A 17,005-nucleotide genomic window follows, 5' to 3' on the forward strand; every position below is an offset into this window, starting at 1 on the left:
GCCCAAACACCCATGCACATCCTCTTGCACCCATGCAACCCCCCTGCATCCATACAACACCCCCTGCACCCCTGCAATGCCCCCTGCACCCCAAACACCCATGCACAACCTCCCGCACCCACACACCATCCCTCTGCACCCTAACTGCCCGTGCGCTGCCCCTTTGCACCCCGTGCACCATCACCCAGCACCTGCCTGCCCTGAGCGGGCTCCCTCCTGGCCCTGCACACCCCAGCACCCCGTGCTGTGCCCCCCCAGCACCCCAAATGTTCGTGTGCCCCTCTGCAACCCCAAACTTTGGGGGTTGTGCAAGGGCGCAATGCTGGGTGCGTGCTCTTGGCGGGGTGCACGAGCACCCAGGTGTATGGGGAGGGTCTGGCATGGGGCTGGGGTGCCGTGGGGCAGAGCAGGGCTCTAGGGATGGTGTTGGGGTGCCCGGCTCCTACAGAGCCCCCCCCAAGACACCTCCATCACCCGGCGCAGGGCAGCGCAACGGTTAAGCGTGGGAGGCTGCGCCGGGGCTCCTGAGGAAGAGGAAATCTCGGCAGGAACAAGGAATGGGCAAGACCTGGGGTGGCCCCACGGGGCCCCCGCCGGCAGCCCGGACGTGCCTGGATCCGGCCACGGTGCGGGGCCGAGCTGTGGGGCCGGGCTGAGGGGGCAGGAGTCGGGCCGGGATGGACGAGGCAAGTGGGGTGTCCCTGGGGGTGCTGGGTGGCCGTCCCCAAAACTCATCCCTCGTCCCCATCCTGGGTGAAGCACGGCGGGTGGCGGCCCCTCTGCACCCCAAGCACCCGCTCGTCCCCCTTCTGCACCACCCCTGGTGCTCCCCAGGGCACCCCCCGCAGACCCTCTGCTCCCCGCAGCCCCTGCCAGGCCAGCGGGTGGACGAGGACGAGGATGAGGATGAGGACGAGGCCACGGGGGAGGACACCCAGGACGTGCCACCCCACGAGGAGCACATCGCCCGCCTGCTGGCCTCCGTGGCCCGGCTGCAGCACCGCGCCGAGCAGCTGCAGCGCCGCCCCGGCAGCTACGGGCACGCGGCGGCACCGGCACCGGTGGCACCCGGCCACAGCCAGCCCCTGGCCTCACTGCCCTGCAGGGAGGAGGAGGAGGAGGAGGGTTTGGGGGGCACCAGCATCCTCCCCGCCGAGACGCAGCAGCCTCGGGAGCTCGATGGCACGCGCGGTGCTGGAGCTGGTCTGGAAGGTGGGTGCTTTGTGCGCTGCGGCACCGTGCCGTGCCATATAGCATCATGCCATGCCATATAGCACCTTGCTGTGCCATACAGCATCATGCCATGCCATATAGCTTTGTGCCATGCCTTGTAGCACTGTGCCATGCCATATAACACCGTGCTGTGCCATACAGCACCATATCATGCAGCACCATGCCATGCCTCACAGCACCGTGCCGTGCCATATAGCATTGTGTCATGCCATACAGCACCATGCCGTGCCTCATAGCACCATGCTGTGCCATATAGCACCATGCCATGCCTCACAGCACTGTGCCATGCCATATAGCATTGTGTCATGCCATACAGCACCATGCCGTGCCATATAGCACCGTGCCGTGCCCCACAGCACCGTGCCGTGCCATGCCAGCACCTGACCCCCTCCCCGCTCCCTCTCCCCAGCCCACGGCCCCGACCTCTTTGCCGACCTGCAGCACGCCGTGAGCTCTCTGGAGCGCGCCGTCTTCTCCCGGCACCGCCGAGCCCCGGCCCCGCCGGCGGAGTGGGCGCGAGCGGCCAAGGTGAGGCAGGGCGGCACGGGCAGCCCCAAACCCAAGGGGATGGGCACTGCCCGACCGGCCTCGTGCCCCCAGAGCCTGGAGGAGCTGGAGCAGGCGGCGGGGGCTCTGCCGGAGGCGTGGGGGAGCCCGGAGCAGGGCGAGGGGCTGCTGGATGCGGTGGCGAGGAACACGGCGCTGCGGGCAGCCCTGGGGCACCGTGACGAGGAGCTGAGCCGAGCCACGGCCTCGCTGCGGGTGCTGCAGGGGGAGCGCGATCGGCTGCAGGGGAAGGTGGGTGCCGGGGCGGGGTTGGGGGTGCCAAATGAGGGGAGCCCCCCGGTTTGGCCCCCAGGGCTCAGCTCGGTGCTCGGCGCAGGTCCGGGAGCTGCAGGAGGCTCTGGCAAGGCTGGAGGAGCCGGACGGTGCCGGCAGCGGGACCGTGGGGCTCGGCAGCACCCCGGGACTGGGGGAACCCCAGGTGAGTGCAGGGTTGGGGTGGCTCCAAGGGTGGGATCCTGCTGCCCTGGCACCAGGCGCTGCCTCTCCCCTCTGCAGGACCTGCCCTCGCGCCTCCTGAGCTTCGACGGCACCCACAGCACCCACAGCACCCACAGCACCCACGGCACCCAGCCCCACAGCCCGCTCTCCCCCCCAGCCCTCGGAGGGTGCCGAGCAGGAGCTGGAGGATCGGATGCAGCAGCTGCAAAGGTGAGACCCCCCCCCAAAAAAAAAAAAAAAAACCTCGAGCCCCAGGATCCGCTGAGCCCCCGCCGGTGGAGAAACCGCGGCACGGGGCTGAGCGGTGGCGCCCAGGTGCGTGGAGAGGCTGAAGGAGGTGAACCAGGAGCTGGTGGGCGCCCTGCGGGACTGCAAGAGCGACTCGGAGCGGCTCAGCATGCTGCTGGGGCAGCACGAGTCCCGCAGCAGCGCGCTGCGCCTGGCCCTGCACTGCAGGTGGGGGGCACGGGGGGGGGACGGGGACAGGGCTGGGGGCAGGCACGGCGCGGTGCTGAGCCCCTCTGTGTGCAGCGAGCGCTGCGAGGACACCTACGCTGCTCTGCTCCACCAGGCGTGGGCGAAGCTGGGCAGGGGAGGGGACGGTCCCGGAGGTGGTGAGTGGAAGCTCCGGGGGGGTACGGGATGCAGGGGGGTGCTGGGGGACCTCGGGGGGGTGCAGGGAGGGTGCACGAGGGATATGGGGGGGATATTAGGGGATCTTGGGGGGGTGCTGCTGGGGGACGGGGGACACACTGGGGGATGCTCGGGGTGCTGGGGGATGGAGGGGGTGCAGGGGGGTGCAGGAGGGATTCAGGGGGGTGCAGGGGGGATACAGGTGGGATTTGGGGGGGTGCACAGAGGGTGCTGGGGGTCCCGGTCCCCAGCACAGCCCCGCTGTGAGGCCTCCTGCCCCGTGCCCAGGAGCAGCAAGGCAGCAGAGCCCGGAGCAGGGGTCTGGGTCCAGTCCTGAGCCCCCACAGGGGCCGCAGCTCCCACACCGAGCGGACCCGGACGGCCAGGAGGAGAGCGGGGCCAGCGCCTGCCCCGGGCTGCAGAGGTACCGGGGGGGGGCACGAGGTTGGGTGGTGACCCCACACCGTGCCCAGCACCTCGGTGCCACCACGTCCCCGTCCCCGCAGCTCCCCGGTGTCCCAGGGGACGGAGGAGGGGGCCCTGCGGGAGTCCATCCGCCGGCTGCGCGCCGAGCAGGCGGCCGTGCAGGGGTCCCTGCGTGACGCCCCCGCGCCCACCCGCGCCCTCACCCGCCGCGGCGAGGACGCCCGTGCCCGTGCCGAGCGGGCTCTGAGCGACGCTCGGGCTCTGCTGCCCGGCTGGCGGCGGCCGGAGAAGGAGGAGCTGCTGCGGGACCTGGCGCTGCTCAAGGTGAGGATGAGGAGGGGGCGCGTGGAGCCCCCCCCCCGGCTCTGCATGGATAAAAGGTGATGGCGCTGCCCTGCTAGGAGGCCATGGCCGAGCTGAAGACGCGGCTGCAGCTGGTGGAGAAGGAGAAGAGGGGCCTGGGGGTGCTGGCGGCGGCGCAGGGTCCGCGGGAGGCTGCGCTGCGCCTGGTGCTGCAGCACCTGGAGAGGGAGCGAGGCGGGGGCTCCCCCAGCCCCCCCAGCAGCTCCAGCAGCAGCAGCAGCGAGGAGGTGAGGCTGCCCTGGCTCTGCTCCCCAATGCCATGGGCTCGCTGGGGGTGCTGATCCCCAGGGGGGCTCCACAGGATGCCCAGGCCACCCGAATTGGAGCTGCAGCACCCAAGCACCCCACGGACCCGGAGAGGACACGGCAAGAGCTGCTCCGTGCCCAGGCCCGGTAAGGAACCTCAGCACCGGGAGCCCCGCGTGTGCCACGGCACCGTGCCAGGCTCTGCCACGAGCGTGTCCCCCAGCATCGAGGAGCTGCACGCCCGGGCACGGGCCCTGGTGCTGTCCCTGGAGCAGAGCAGTGCCGCCAGCCGCGCGCAGCAGGAGCAGTACGTCACCATCACCGGAGACTTCTTCCACGCTCACAGGTGGGCACGGGGTGCCCGGTCAGTGCTCGGCACGCAGCGGGTGCACGGTGCCCCTACACGTCCCCAAAACGCAGAACCTGCCTGCATGGCTTCGGTGCACACCCCCCCTGCATGCCCCAAAAGCTTTCTTGCTTCATGCCCAGCCCAAAAGCGCGGTCCCTTACTGCACACCCCAAAAGTGCTGTTGCTTTGTGCACACCCCGAAATCACCACCCTCTTTTATGCTTTCCAAAAGTGCGGCCCCTTCTTGCACATCCCAAAAGCTCAGAGCCCCTCCCCACACCCCCCAAAATAGCACCCCATTCCTGCACACCTCGACAGTACAGCCCCAAAACCGCCGTCCCTTTTTGTGCACCCCAAAACCGCAGTCCCTTTACGTGCATCCAAAACCAACTCCCCTCCATGCGCTCCCCAAAACTACCACCCCTTCGTGCGCACCCCAAAAACCTCAACCCCTTTGTGCGCACCCAAAAAGCACAATCCCTTTGTGCACACCCCAAAATCGCAGTCCCTGCCCCAAAAGCCCTGTCCCCGTGCCCCGTGGTGACGCTGTGCCCGCAGGGCGCTGGCGCTGGCATACCGCGGAGCCCGGCAGAAGCAGGGGGCCCAGCTGCGGCGCCTGGAGGCGCAGGCGGGCGCCGTGCGGCAGCAGCACGCCCAGAGGGTGCAGGCGCTGGCCCGACGGCTGCAGGCCCTGGAGCAGCGCCTGGCTGGCAGCGAGACCTGCATTTAGGGTGCCCCCCCCGGCCCCCCTGTGAGATGGGGCCGGGACGGACCCATGAGAAGAATAAACCGAATAAACCAATAATGCTCATGGCTGTGGCTCAGCCGGACTGGGGATCGATGGGGGGCTTTGGGATGGACCCGGGGCTCAGCTCAGCCCAGCAACAAAAGCTGTGCCCCCCCCCAACCCCTCTGTAGCCCCCCCCTCCCCGGTCTCGCGGCACAGATGAAGCCGTTTCGTTATCCCTGACGTGGGATCAAAGGTGACGGCGGTGGCCGTGGCGGGAGGGCCCCATGCATATTCAGGAGGGAAGAGGAGCAGTGACCCCGCACCGGGGGCAGCCGCGCGTCGCGGGGGGGGCCGGCAGCGAGGCTGGGCTGGGGGCTGCCGGGGGGGGGGAACAGGGCTGAGCAGCCCCCGGTGCAATGGGGCGGCGGTGGGGCAGGATTAGGGCGAGTGTGGGGCAGGATTAGGGAGAGTGGGGGTCAATGGGGTGAGGGTGCAGGGGGCTGGGGGGGCGGCCCAGGGCACAGATGTGCTGTGGGGTGTCGGGGAAACTGAGGCACGGAGCTACAGCTGGGCCACGAGCAGGGCTGCGGCTCCCCGGGGAGGTGCCGCAGCGGAGTTCAAGGCTCAGCGGGTCGATATCCAGATGGAGAGGGCAGACAGGGAGGGCTGCGGGGCCACGGAACGGGGCTGTGGGGCAGGGCTGTAGGGCTGCGGTGTCAGGGTGCACGGCAAGGGTATGGGGCGCACAACAGGGCTGTGGGGTGCACAACAGGGCTGTGGGGTGCAAAATAGGGCTTTGGGGGCGCAAAACAGGGTTGTGGGGGTGACCAACAGGGCTATTGGGGTGCACAACAGGGCTGTGGGGTGCACAACAGGGCCATGGGGTGCACAATAGGGCTGCAGGCCCGGGGGTCACAGGGCTTCAGGCTCGGCCAGGTCTGGCCAGGCTCATCGGGGGGTCCGGGGGGGGGTCCCGGTAGCGGTGGCGGTGGCGTGGACGGGCTGACCCGCGGGTTGAAGGTCAGGGCTCTGTGCTCAGACCCCTTTTCAGATTCAAATGGGCTCCTGGGGGCTTTGTGCGCGGGGTCAGGCTTCACCGAGAGCCGCATGAAAGGGCCGGGGCGGCCGGGGCGGCTTTCAAGTCCCTGGGTGCTGGGGAGGGGATGGGGGGGGGGGGGAGCCCAGACAGAGCCACCAAAACCCCAGTCCTGGCTGCGGAGACCCCCCCAAAAAAAAAAATGGGCACACCATGAGCCTCTGCCAAGGGGCTGCTGGCACGGCACGGCACGGCACGGCACGGCACGGCACGGCACGGCACGGCACGGCACGGCTTGGCACCCCGCAGCATCGACACCAAAGCCCTGGGCACCCCGGGAAGCAGCAGTGGGGTGCAGGCTCCCCCCCCACACACACACACCCAGCACGGCACGGCCGCCCCGGTTCCCTTTGTCCTTCACCTCCCCGAGCAGCTCGCACGCCCTCGGCACGCACGCACATGCCCGCACGCAGGATCCGGCCCCGGGAACGCGGCGATAAGGAGCCGCACGCCCTCCGCCTGGGATCGCCCGGGCTCTGCAAACAGCTCCGGGGAGGAGCGGGGCCAGATCCTGCCTGGCATGGGTGGCCCGAAGGGGAAACCAGCCCCGGAATGGGGAAACACAGCCAGGAGTTGGGCTGAAAATCAAGGGATTGAGCTAAAACGTCGCGGTTCTGAATGTGGGGGGCTGTGCGCACCCTGTGGGGGTCTCCTTTGGGTTCCCAGACCCTGGGAGGACGGAAAGGCAGGCAGAAAGGCAGGCAGATGGGGGGGGCTGTCCCTACAAGGGCATCAATCCCAAAAAATAGGGGCATCCGTCCCACCAAAGCCCCTGGGAAGCGCTGCTGCTGGTGGCAGGGGGCACGGCTGCCCCGCAGCCTGGAGCTAAATGGGGCGCAGGCAAACGGGTCGGGGCTGGCGGCGTTGGCCCCCAGCCCCCCGGCGATGTCAGCCCCCATGTGGCTGCAAGCCCAGCCCTGCCATTTTGGCACCGTTCGCTTCCTCATCCTCCGGCTCGAAGGCTGCAGGAGGGCAGGGGTCGTGCCGCTGGGTGCCTCCGCCAGCCGGGACCCTCGGCGAGCCCACGCGGGGCGGCACAGAGCGCACGGGCAGCCCCACGAAGCCCAGAGGCAGCCCCGACCCCGCGGGGGCCCTTTTGTGCGGGAGAGGCAGTGGAGCAGCGCGAGGAAGGAGGAATTCCTCCGGAGATCAAACGCCTTCGCCCACTGGACACCGACGTCAAAACAAACACGGCTCCCATGGCGGGGCCGGCAGCCACGCGGGGGAGAAGATCCAATTTCCTCCTTTGTTCCTGGATTATTATTTTTTTTTTTTTTTTTTTTTTTGCAGGGGGCGAGGAGGAGGAGGGGGAGAGGCAGGGAAAGGGCCATAAATCACAGCCTGACAGAGGAGAAAGGAGCCGCGGGGCCGGCTGCAGGTGGGGGCGACCGCCCCGCTTCGCCCCCTCGGCCGGGCTGGGGCCGGCGTTGCCCCCCGGTGCCCCCCAGCAGCAACCCCCAGCCCGGCCTGGCCCCATCCTGCCCGGTTGTGGGGCTCAGCAGCCCTCCCCTCCTCAATCCCGTGCCATCGCCCCCTGCCCGTGGCCACCCCCTTGCCCTGCCTGAGCTCCCGGGCACCTCGGCACAGCCGCGCTCGCAGGTACCGCGTGAGCACGGATCCCTCCAGACAAGAGGAAATGGAGGTTTTATTTATGGCCGGAGCTGTAATCCATCTCCCTCTGCTGCTCCGTGGCCTTAGCGCTCCGCTTTATTTATTTATTTCCTTCTTTTCCAGCCTGCTTTTGCTTCGCCTTCCCTTCAGCAGCAGCAGCAGCCACCCCGACCGAGGAGCCGGCCCCGGCGCATGGGCTGGGAATGCCAAGGCCGGCGGCACGCGGCGGTGCCAGCAGCGCTCACCCGCAGCCCTCCCCACGTGTCCCCCCCACCCCATCCCCACCTCCACCCCCTCGCCCTGCCTAGGGGTCCCCCGTGGGGGCAGCCCCCCCCTCCCCCGGCCCCATGCCCTTCCCTATGGACTTTCTCCCCAAGCCAAGGTGAAAGGTGCCGGGAGACACCGGGGCCACCGCGGTGGCATCACCGGGAGAGTTTGGCCCCAAGGTGAAAGGCGAAGGCGCAGCGATAGCACGGGGCTGTTCCCGGGTCAACCACCTTTCCACACAGTTTATTCCTTCGTTAATAATTAACCGGGCGGCGGCACGCGGGCGCTGCGGGCACCCTGGCCCACCCGGCCCTCGCGGTGCCAGCTGATGAGCCCACCTAGGCCTGGCTTAATTAACCAACTCACAAATGGCTTTGGTGGGCTTCACGAGGCCAGCTCGTGCCCGAGGACCCCCCCGATGCCACCGGAGCCCCCGCACCCCGTCCCCGTGCCCGTGCCCTGCCCCATGTCACCGCCCCGTGACCGAGCCGTGCCCGCGGGTTTTGGCTCCATCCTGCCCGTCCCCAAGGGTGCATCCACCCCAGGGTGCCTCCAGCTCCTTGTGACCCCCCCGGGGGTCCTGGCACAGCACCAGGCAGCGCATGGGGACGGAGCGCTGGGCTGCAGCACGGGGGGCTCCGGCGCGTCCCCGCGCCCCCCGCTTGGTGCAGCAGTGCCGGGCGCTGCCAAGCCTCAACCCCAAGGAGGGCAGCGAAGGGCTCTGGGGAGGCCACCCCCCCGTGCCCCCCCCTTGTCCAGCCGGGGACAAACGTGTCCCCTCCAGCGTGGCACGGCCACATCCGTGGCAGGCTCCGTGCGCCCTTGCGCGGCTGCGGCTCCGCTGCCGGCTCCGTGCGCGGGGACCTCGGGGGGGACCCGGCGGTGCCCGGGACCGGGAGCGGAGCACGGGGGGGGACCCGGGGGTGACCGGCAAAGGGTTTGGGGGGGCGCTGGCGGGGCAGGACCCGGCGGGCGGCGAGCGGAAGGGGAGGAGGACGGGGAGGAGCATCCAGGGCGGCCACCGCGGCAGCGGCTGAACTTTGCTCTTTCGCGGGAGGCGGGGAGAGCCCGGGGCTCGGCGGAGCGGGTCCCGCCGGACCGGGCTGCATGCAGCCTCGGCGGCGGCGGCGGGGCCCGTAGGGGCAGGGGGGGCCCGGCTGGGAAAGCGGCGTCTCCATCCCTGCCGGTGCCGCGGAGCAGGAGCGGAGCCGCCGGAGCGGGGGCAGCGGGCAGCGGGAGGAGGAGGAGGAGGAGGAGGAGGAGGAGGAGGCGGCGCCCCCCCCACCGCATGCGGCGGAGCCCCGGGGGGGCCGCCGAGCCCGGAGCCGCTGAGCCCCGCCGGTGGGGGGGAGAGGTGGGGGGGGGGATGCGCGGCGCCGCGCCCCGCTCCCGCCGCCGCAAAGTTTGCGCGGGGCCCCCCCGTTAAGAAGCGGGGCTGCGGGAGTGCGTGTGTGGGTGGGTAGTGGGGGGGGGGGGGGGGTAGGGAGGGAAAAAAAAAAACAAAAAAACAAGACAACAAAACAACCCAAAAAAAAAAATCTATCCATAGGGAACCGGCCCCCATCCGCCTGCCCCCCCTAGGAAAAAAAAAAAAAAAAAAAAAAAAAGGGAAAAAAAATAACCAAAAAAAAAACAGAAAAAAAAAAAGCAACTTGCTCAACTCGCTCCATGCGGCGGCGGGGCCGGTGCTGAGCCCCCGGGGCCGCGGAGCCATGGCCATGGTGGCCGGCGGCTGGGGCGAGCCCAACGGCGGCGGCGGCGGCGGCGGTGGAGGGGAGGAGGCGGCGTCCCCGGCGGGCGGCGGCAGCGACGCGGAGCACGGCGAGGAGGAGCGGGCCGGGGCGCCCGTGGACTGCGTGGTGTGCGGGGACAAGTCGAGCGGCAAGCACTACGGCGTCTTCACCTGCGAGGGCTGCAAGAGCTTCTTCAAGCGCAGCATCCGCAGGAACCTCAGCTACACCTGCAGGTAGGGGCTGGGGGGGGGTGGTGGTGGGGCTGGGGGGGACCCTCACCCCTTTTCCCGGGGTGGTTGTGCCGTGGTGCGCTCGTGGCACGAGCGGTGGCACCGCTGCGGCTCCGCGGTGGCCACGCTAGGGCTTGGAGGTGGCCCTGGTGCAGCTCAGCGCTGGCCCCAGGATGGCTCGGTGGTGGCCCCAGGATGGCTCGGTGGTGGCCCCAGTATGGCTTGGTGGTGGCCGTGGTGCAGCTCGGCGGTGGCCCCGCTGTGGCTCTGCGGTGGCCCCGGTGCAGCTCAGTGATGGCTGCTCCGCCACCCCCGTGCCGCGCTGCTGGTGGCCCCGCCGTGGCCGTGCAGTGGCCCCGTTCTGGCCCCGCTGCATCTCGGGGTCCTCCCGCGCTCCGCACCCCATAGAAGCACCCCCAGCCCCCCCCCCCCCCAGGGATGGGTGTCGCTGCCCGCTCCGTCCCCAGAACCGGTGGCACAGTGGGTCGTCGTCACCGCCCCGGCTGTGCTCCAGCATTAATTGCCATTTCAGCCTGAAAATGCGCCGAGGCTGCGTGTGAGTCAGCCCGGGCACGGCCGCGCTACCCTGAGAACAGCACCAGGGGATAATTTTAACCGGAGGTGTCGAGGGCCTGGCGCGCTGCAGGGCGCTGATCCTGCGCTGCCCTTGTGAAATGATGGTGCCGGGCCCAGGGGATGTGATCCTGGACGAGCCCCTCAGCCCACGCAAAGTTGGGAGCTGGAGATAACTCCAGAGCTCCCGGTGGGCTCGTGGATGCGCAGGGCTGCCGGGACGGGGATTGGGGTTTTTGGCAGCACAACCGTGCGCACGGGGCGCACGCACAGGGCAGGACCCCGCGGCACGTGCGGGTGCTTCCAGCGGTGTTTGCTGACCCAGGTGGATGCGGAGAGGACGGCACCCCATGGGTGCCCCGCTTTCTCCCCACCCGAGAGGCTGCCGGCTCCGACCTTCGCCGCACGGTGCGGGGATGGCACCGAAAGGAGCAGGGCAGCGGTGCTCCCGCGGCGGTGGCCGTCTCCGAGCCTCCTCGCTCTCATTTGGGCGGCCTAGATTCGTCCTCCCCCACATCCCTGCTCCGGCACCGGTGGCGTGGCACCCACAGAACGGTGCACGCATCCTCCCCGGCGCTGCCTCAGTTTCCCCAGCCGATCGGCAGGACGAGAGGTACCCGATTCCTCCATCACGAGCTGCCGCATGGGGTGAGGTGTTTGGAAACGGGGCGCACGGATGGCTTTATGAGAAACGCCAGGTCCCCAATTTCAGGGGAAACAAAGGGGGCGCAAAATCAGGGCTCCCCGGGGCAGGAGGGCTGCGTCCCAGGTGCACCTCGGGGTGCAGGGCGCAGCACCCCGAGGTGCTGGGAGCAGCCCAGCCCTCGCCCCGTGCTGGTCGCCTGCTGCAGGTGGGGTCTGGCCCCCGGCTGGGTGCTGCAGCGGAGGGTCGGGAGTTTTCCAAGTGCGCAGCAACTATTGAAGGGGCAGGGAACAATGCTCTCCTGTGGCAGCCCTGGCATCTGCTTTGTCGAAGGAGTCAAAAGCAGCAGCGAGCCAAGATTGCTCTAATTTGAATATTAAAAGTGAGTTGGATTCAGTTTAGTTCTTGCACTAAATAATTACATGTTCTAATTACATAATTAGCACAGTATACGCCTTTTGTGTTCTCACAGTTTCCCAGGTCGCTGCAGCGGATCGGTTGGGAAACTCGCTACGAGCCGCCGGCGTTAGCCGAGGCTATTTTGGGTTTTTGTGGGGCCGAGGGGGGGCCGATCAGGCATGCCCCCGCCGCGCTGGCCCTGGGGAGGGTCGGCCGCGGTGCCCGGCGCCTGGCTGATGAAGATGTAACCTGCCGTTGTGATGAGCGATCGCTGCTCCCCTGGAAGAACTTTTATCAGCAGCGCGTTCGGAATGTGTTAAGCGCAGCGGTGATGTTCAGGGCGAATTAATTCCGGTTTGAGCGCCGCGGGAATCCCTGCGTGCCTCTCCTCCGGAGTCGTGTCGGAATGAGGATGTTCGTGTCGGGGCTCCCAGGCAGAGCCGAGCTGCTGCCGGCCCGCGGCACGGCCTGCGCCTTCCTGCCCCTCGCTTCACACGGCTTAATTTTATCGCCCATTCATCAAAAACCCCTTTTCCTCCTCGAAAACCACGACGGCCACTGGGTGGGACGTGAGCGCCCGCTGTCACCCACGCCCTGCTGTGGTCCTTGGCCACTGGGATCAGGGCCACGGGGCTGAGCCGCCGGCGATGCTTTGGGAATGTCCCTGGCAGCCTGGCCCAGCCCAGCTTTCTGCCCTTTTACCCCAATTTCACCCTGGCGATGCCCAAGCAAACCCACTGCGTGGTTCAGGGCCCGGGGTGAGGATTTATTTCCAGGGGGGCCAGCACTGACCCCATTGCAGGCTCTGAGGCTGCTCGGGGAGCACTGGGGAGCATCCCCGTGGCCGGCGCAGAGCGGTGGCCCCCAGGACCCGGCCCCACAGCAGCTGTGCCCGCAGGGGCAGCCCAGTCCTGCAGCTCCGTAGGAAATAGTTGGAATTCCTCGCACGGCCGGGGCCACTCCTGCCTCCAGCCAGCTGCCTCGTGATGGGGGCATCACCGGGGGGTGGGAGCCCCCAGCCCCCCAGCCCTGCGCTTCTCTTCCCTCTGCGGAGCTCCTCCCGCGCCGCGGGGGCTTCTGCGGCTTTCCCAAACCCCTGGGCATTGCTGGAAACACAAATCCTCAGCCCTTGCTGTTGGAAATAGCTCGCGGTCTCTGTTACCATAGCATCTGCGTGCGGGTGAGTGTGTGAGTGTGTGTGTGTGTGAGTGTGTGCACAGGGGCGGCGTGGCACCGGGAGGAGGCTGCGGGGCCGTGCCCGAGGGCACCGGCGCGGTGGCGCGGTGGCGGAGGAGCCCGGCGGGGGCCGTCACGGTGCTGCCTGGTGCCACCTCTGCCCTGTCCTCCCTGCAGGTCCAACCGCGACTGCCAGATCGACCAGCACCACCGCAACCAATGCCAGTACTGCCGCCTGAAGAAGTGCTTCCGCGTGGGGATGAGGAAGGAAGGTAACGCCGGCACCGCGGGGACGGGGACGGGGACGGCACCCACCGGGGCCACCAGCCCCGTGCCACTTCACCGGGCGCTCACCCAGCTCTCCAAAAACCTCTCGCCCTGTTTGCAGCGTCAGCCAGGGGCCAGGCCTCTCTCTTTTGCCCCTTTTTCCTCCTTTTTTTGCCCTCGGGGCCAGCGGAGCAGGTGGTGTTTGTTTGGAAAGCTGCGCGCTGATAAGGTGACACACCTGGAGCCACCCCACCGCGCGCGCCCCAGGCGTGGTGGAGGTCGGCTGGGAACGGAGCTGCTGCGGCTGGGGCCAGAGCTGCACGGCCGCTTGGCTTGGGCCAAACACCCCCCAGGCTGCTGCGGGTGGAGCTGCCCTGAAAATGAAGGATTTCAGCTCAAAGCAGAGCCAGCAGCAGGGTGGCACGCACGTGCCTGGGGCGAGCTCAGGGTCGCCGTCACCCACGGTGCCGCGTGTCCCTTGGGCTTCAGGGGTCCAGGCTGGGTTGGAGGGTGCTGAGCCCCGGCTGTGCACCCTTGGGGGCCGTGTCCTTGCTGCTGGCACGGTTGTGCACCCCTGGGGCTGTGTCCCTGGTGCTGGCACGAGCTGGGGCTCGGTGCAGTGCTGGGGCTGCTCAGCGGCAGGTGGCATTAACGCAAGGAGCAGGGAGAAGGGTACTGGAAGCAGGACAGTAATTCCCTCCTTTCCAGAGGAGTCGAGATGGCATTATTGCCACTTAGCATGATTTAGAGCTCTCATTTAAGTGGCTCATGAACAGCCCATAAATTAATTACTAGGGACTGAGCAAATAGTGGGCGCTAATGGGAGAGGGGGGGAGCTGAAAAATGGCTCTCCCTGCACGCAATTAGGAGGGGGAGTGCCCCGGGGTTAACGACGCTTCCAAGATGGACGTTTTATTTGCAAATAAATGATTGCTGCCATGCAATGACCTTGGGCAGCAAGCACCCTGCGCCGTCGCAGCCGGCGTTGGCAGGGGGGGGGTTGCGCAGTGCCGGCGAGGTGCCCGCTTGGGCACGGCACAGCCAGGTCCTGGCACGGGGTCGGGCGGTGGCGCTTTCCCAGCCCTGCTGCTGCTCGGAGGCTGTGGCCAAGGAGCTGCTGGTGGAGCTCTGGGGTGCTGAATAAATGAGCGCAGCAGCTCGCACGCGCCGCCTCCCTCTCCTGCAGCACCTGAAAGCCGCCCGTTGTGCCCGGGGCTGCGGGCAGGAGGTGCCAGGATCCGGCCCTGCGCAGGGCAGGGCGCACCCACGGGTCCCCCGGGAGCCGGGCAGGGATGGGGTGAAGCTGGATGCGGGATGCACAGCGCGGTCAGACACCCCCTCTGCTTCCCCCACAGCCGTGCAGCGGGGTCGGATCCCCCCCACGCACTCCAGCACCAGCCCCAACACCATGCCCAGCGGGGAATACTTCAACGGGCAGCCGGTGTCCGAGCTCATCTCGCAGCTGCTGCGGGCTGAGCCCTACCCGGCCGCCCGCTACGGCTCGCAGTACGCGCAGCAGGGCAGCGTGATGGGCATCGACAACATCTGCGAGCTGGCCGCCCGCCTCCTCTTCAGCACGGTGGAGTGGGCTCGCAACATCCCCTTCTTCCCCGAGCTGCCCGTCTCGGACCAGGTGGCCCTGCTGCGGCTCAGCTGGAGCGAGCTCTTCGTGCTCAACGCGGCGCAGTCGGCGCTGCCGCTGCACATGGCCCCGCTGCTGGCCGCCGCCGGTTTCCACGCCTCCCCCATGTCCGCCGACCGCGTCGTCTCCTTCATGGACCAGATCCGCATCTTCCAGGACCAGGTGGAGAAGCTCAACCGGCTGCAGGTGGACTCGGCCGAGTACAGCTGCCTCAAAGCCATCGCGCTCTTCACGCCGGGTAGGTCGAGCCCCGCATCCGCCCCGCGCAGCCGTGAGCCCGCTGGGAGCGCCTGCATCCCGTCTCCATCAGGATTTGGGGACCAGGGAGCATCGGGGGGGGACCTTGCACCCTCAGCACCTCTCTGCTGTGGTTTGAAGCATCCTGGCTCATCCTTCTCGTGAGGGGCTGAGCTGCCCTGGGGTGACGGGGACGAGCAAAACGAATCTCCCCATGCGCTGCCGGGCGTGGGGAGCCCCCCGTCGGCTGCTCCGTGCGTGCTCACCGTGCTCCGTGTAGCAGCTGCAGCCTTGCAGCAAAATTTGGAGCAATCCCCACGTGGAGCATGGCTTTGGGACGGGGCAGCCCCCATCCCAATGAGGTGCCCTCATTTCGGGTGGGTGCAGGTGAGGGGCTGTGCGCCGAGCTGGGTGCCGATGGGGATGGGCAGGGGGTCCCGTGGAGATGCAGGGGGTCCTGTGGGGATGCAGGGGGTCCTGTGGGGATGCAGGGGGGGGTTTTCCGACCACAGCACCCTCCCCTAACCCCTCTCCATTCCCCCCGCAGATGCCTGCGGCCTCTCGGACCCGGCGCACGTGGAGAGCCTGCAGGAGAAGGCTCAGGTGGCCCTGACGGAGTACGTGCGCTCGCAGTACCCCTCGCAGCCCCAGCGCTTCGGCCGCCTCCTGCTGCGGCTGCCGGCGCTGCGAGCCGTGCCCGCCTCCCTCATCTCGCAGCTCTTCTTCATGAGGCTGGTGGGGAAGACGCCCATCGAAACACTAATCAGGGACATGCTGCTGTCCGGGAGCACCTTCAACTGGCCCTACGGGACAGGGCAGTAGGGGACAAAAAAAAAAAAGACAGGGATGCTCCCGATGGGGGACGCCCCGGACACCCCCTGAGATGCCAAACCCCATTTCTCTCCGGAGACGCAGCTGGTGCCGTCCCTGGGGTCCTGAACTGCTGGAGCCCCCCCTCCCTCTGTGACTTGTCCTCCTGGGGGTTGCTCCCCCCGGGGTGAGCCCCAAAAGCCGCTCGGTTGTGGCGTTGCGCTCGGGGACCCCAATGGTACCGCTCCTTGAGGCAGGCGGACGCCGGACTTTTCCTCCAAAAAAAGCAAAGCAGAATTTGGCCGCCGAGGGGCAGGGAGGACCCCGGGCAGCCCCAGGGCTCAGTCCTGGCTCTGTAGGGCAGGATCCGGCCCGGGGAAGGAGCCGCCAGCCTCTTGCTGCCCGTCCCGAGCTGGATCGGGGGCGTCGGGGTGGAGGCGATGGAGCTGGAAGCAGCCTCGGAGCAGGGGGGGGGCTGTGCAGAGGGGTCCTGGCATGTGCCCCCCTCCCCCCAAAATCCTGCCCGTCGTGGGTAGGGGCTCGTTCCAAGCCCCTTCGCACCCTCCCAGGACAGATCTGGCCTCGAGGACTGAAGCGCCGACCTCGGAGCAGCCCTTTTGGGGCCAGGTTCCGCCCCCCCCAGCCCCGCATTTTCCACTGAAGCATCTCCAACACCGGGGTGCAGGGTGGGCGACATGGGGGGGCTGGATGGGGGGGTCCAGCGCCATGCACGACGTGGGTGCAATTACAGGCGTCCTTCTTGGGTGCTCTGCACCCAGCCCAGCCCCTTCCTCACCCCCCCCCAGTCACTCCAGCGCCTTCCCTTCCCTGCTGCTGCTTGCTTGCTTGGTGCTTTGCCTCAACCCCCCCCTCCATGGATTTAGGGTTGGGGGGGAACACAGATGGATGTGGGCATCCCCCCCCCCCCACGCTCGCTCTATTCCCGTGCCTCATTTTTAAGCCAGGACCAGGTGAGAAAAGGGGTTGGGGGGGGGAACCAAAAATCAGTCTGGAAAGCGGTGGCACTAGGGCACGGGGGGGGGGGGACACACAAAATGGGGCCGGGGGGGTGTCCCCGCCCCCCCGCCCAGGTCCTCGCAGCGAGGCTCTGCTTCTCAGGGGTACGTGCTGTGCAGAGGGAGGCAGGATTTTAGGCGGGGGGGGGGCGTTGTCATTTAGGTTGATTTCACTGAAAAATATAATCCTTGTTCAATGATACTACACAAATTAACGGAAGTCAATAAAGATGTTTCTTACAACGCCGGGGGCTGTGCTGGACGGGGGGGGATGCTGAACCCCCCAGGGTGGTGGGGAGGTGGTGTTGAGCGGTGAATTA

General features: G+C 67.9%; 2 protein-coding genes across 2 annotated transcripts; both read left to right on the forward strand.

The window, feature by feature from the left end:
• Positions 1–48: 48 nt before the first annotated feature.
• On the forward strand, positions 49–5,103 carry USHBP1 (USH1 protein network component harmonin binding protein 1). Its single transcript, XM_068661576.1, is given in 15 exon segments — positions 49–686; positions 867–1,212; positions 1,643–1,761; positions 1,834–2,031; positions 2,117–2,218; positions 2,296–2,394; positions 2,396–2,448; positions 2,554–2,694; positions 2,770–2,852; positions 3,160–3,295; positions 3,378–3,621; positions 3,699–3,887; positions 3,962–4,053; positions 4,130–4,252; positions 4,814–5,103. Coding segments are annotated over 15 exon segments (2,106 nt in total). The 5' UTR covers positions 49–677; the 3' UTR covers positions 4,986–5,103.
• Positions 5,104–9,437: 4,334 nt separating this feature from the next.
• Positions 9,438–16,928, forward strand: NR2F6 (nuclear receptor subfamily 2 group F member 6). Its single transcript, XM_068661591.1, has 4 exons — positions 9,438–9,925; positions 12,891–12,985; positions 14,336–14,860; positions 15,407–16,928. The coding sequence occupies exons 1-4, from the start codon at positions 9,672–9,674 to the stop codon at positions 15,679–15,681; spliced, it is 1,149 nt and encodes a 382-aa protein (XP_068517692.1). The 5' UTR covers positions 9,438–9,671; the 3' UTR covers positions 15,682–16,928.
• Positions 16,929–17,005: the final 77 nt, after the last annotated feature.

This window comes from Anas acuta, chromosome 26 (genome assembly GCF_963932015.1).
Source record: "Anas acuta chromosome 26, bAnaAcu1.1, whole genome shotgun sequence".
Taxonomy (NCBI): Eukaryota; Metazoa; Chordata; class Aves; order Anseriformes; family Anatidae; genus Anas; species Anas acuta.

Bases quoted from the DNA above. Each gene is read 5' to 3' on its own strand.
- NR2F6 (XM_068661591.1), top strand. From the start codon at position 9,672: ATGGCCATGGTGGCCGGCGGCTGGGGCGAGCCCAACGGCGGCGGCGGC. The intron at 9,926-12,890 runs GTAGGGGCTGGG...TCCTCCCTGCAG, and splicing joins AACCTCAGCTACACCTGCAG to GTCCAACCGCGACTGCCAGA. The intron at 12,986-14,335 runs GTAACGCCGGCA...CTTCCCCCACAG, and splicing joins CGTGGGGATGAGGAAGGAAG to CCGTGCAGCGGGGTCGGATC.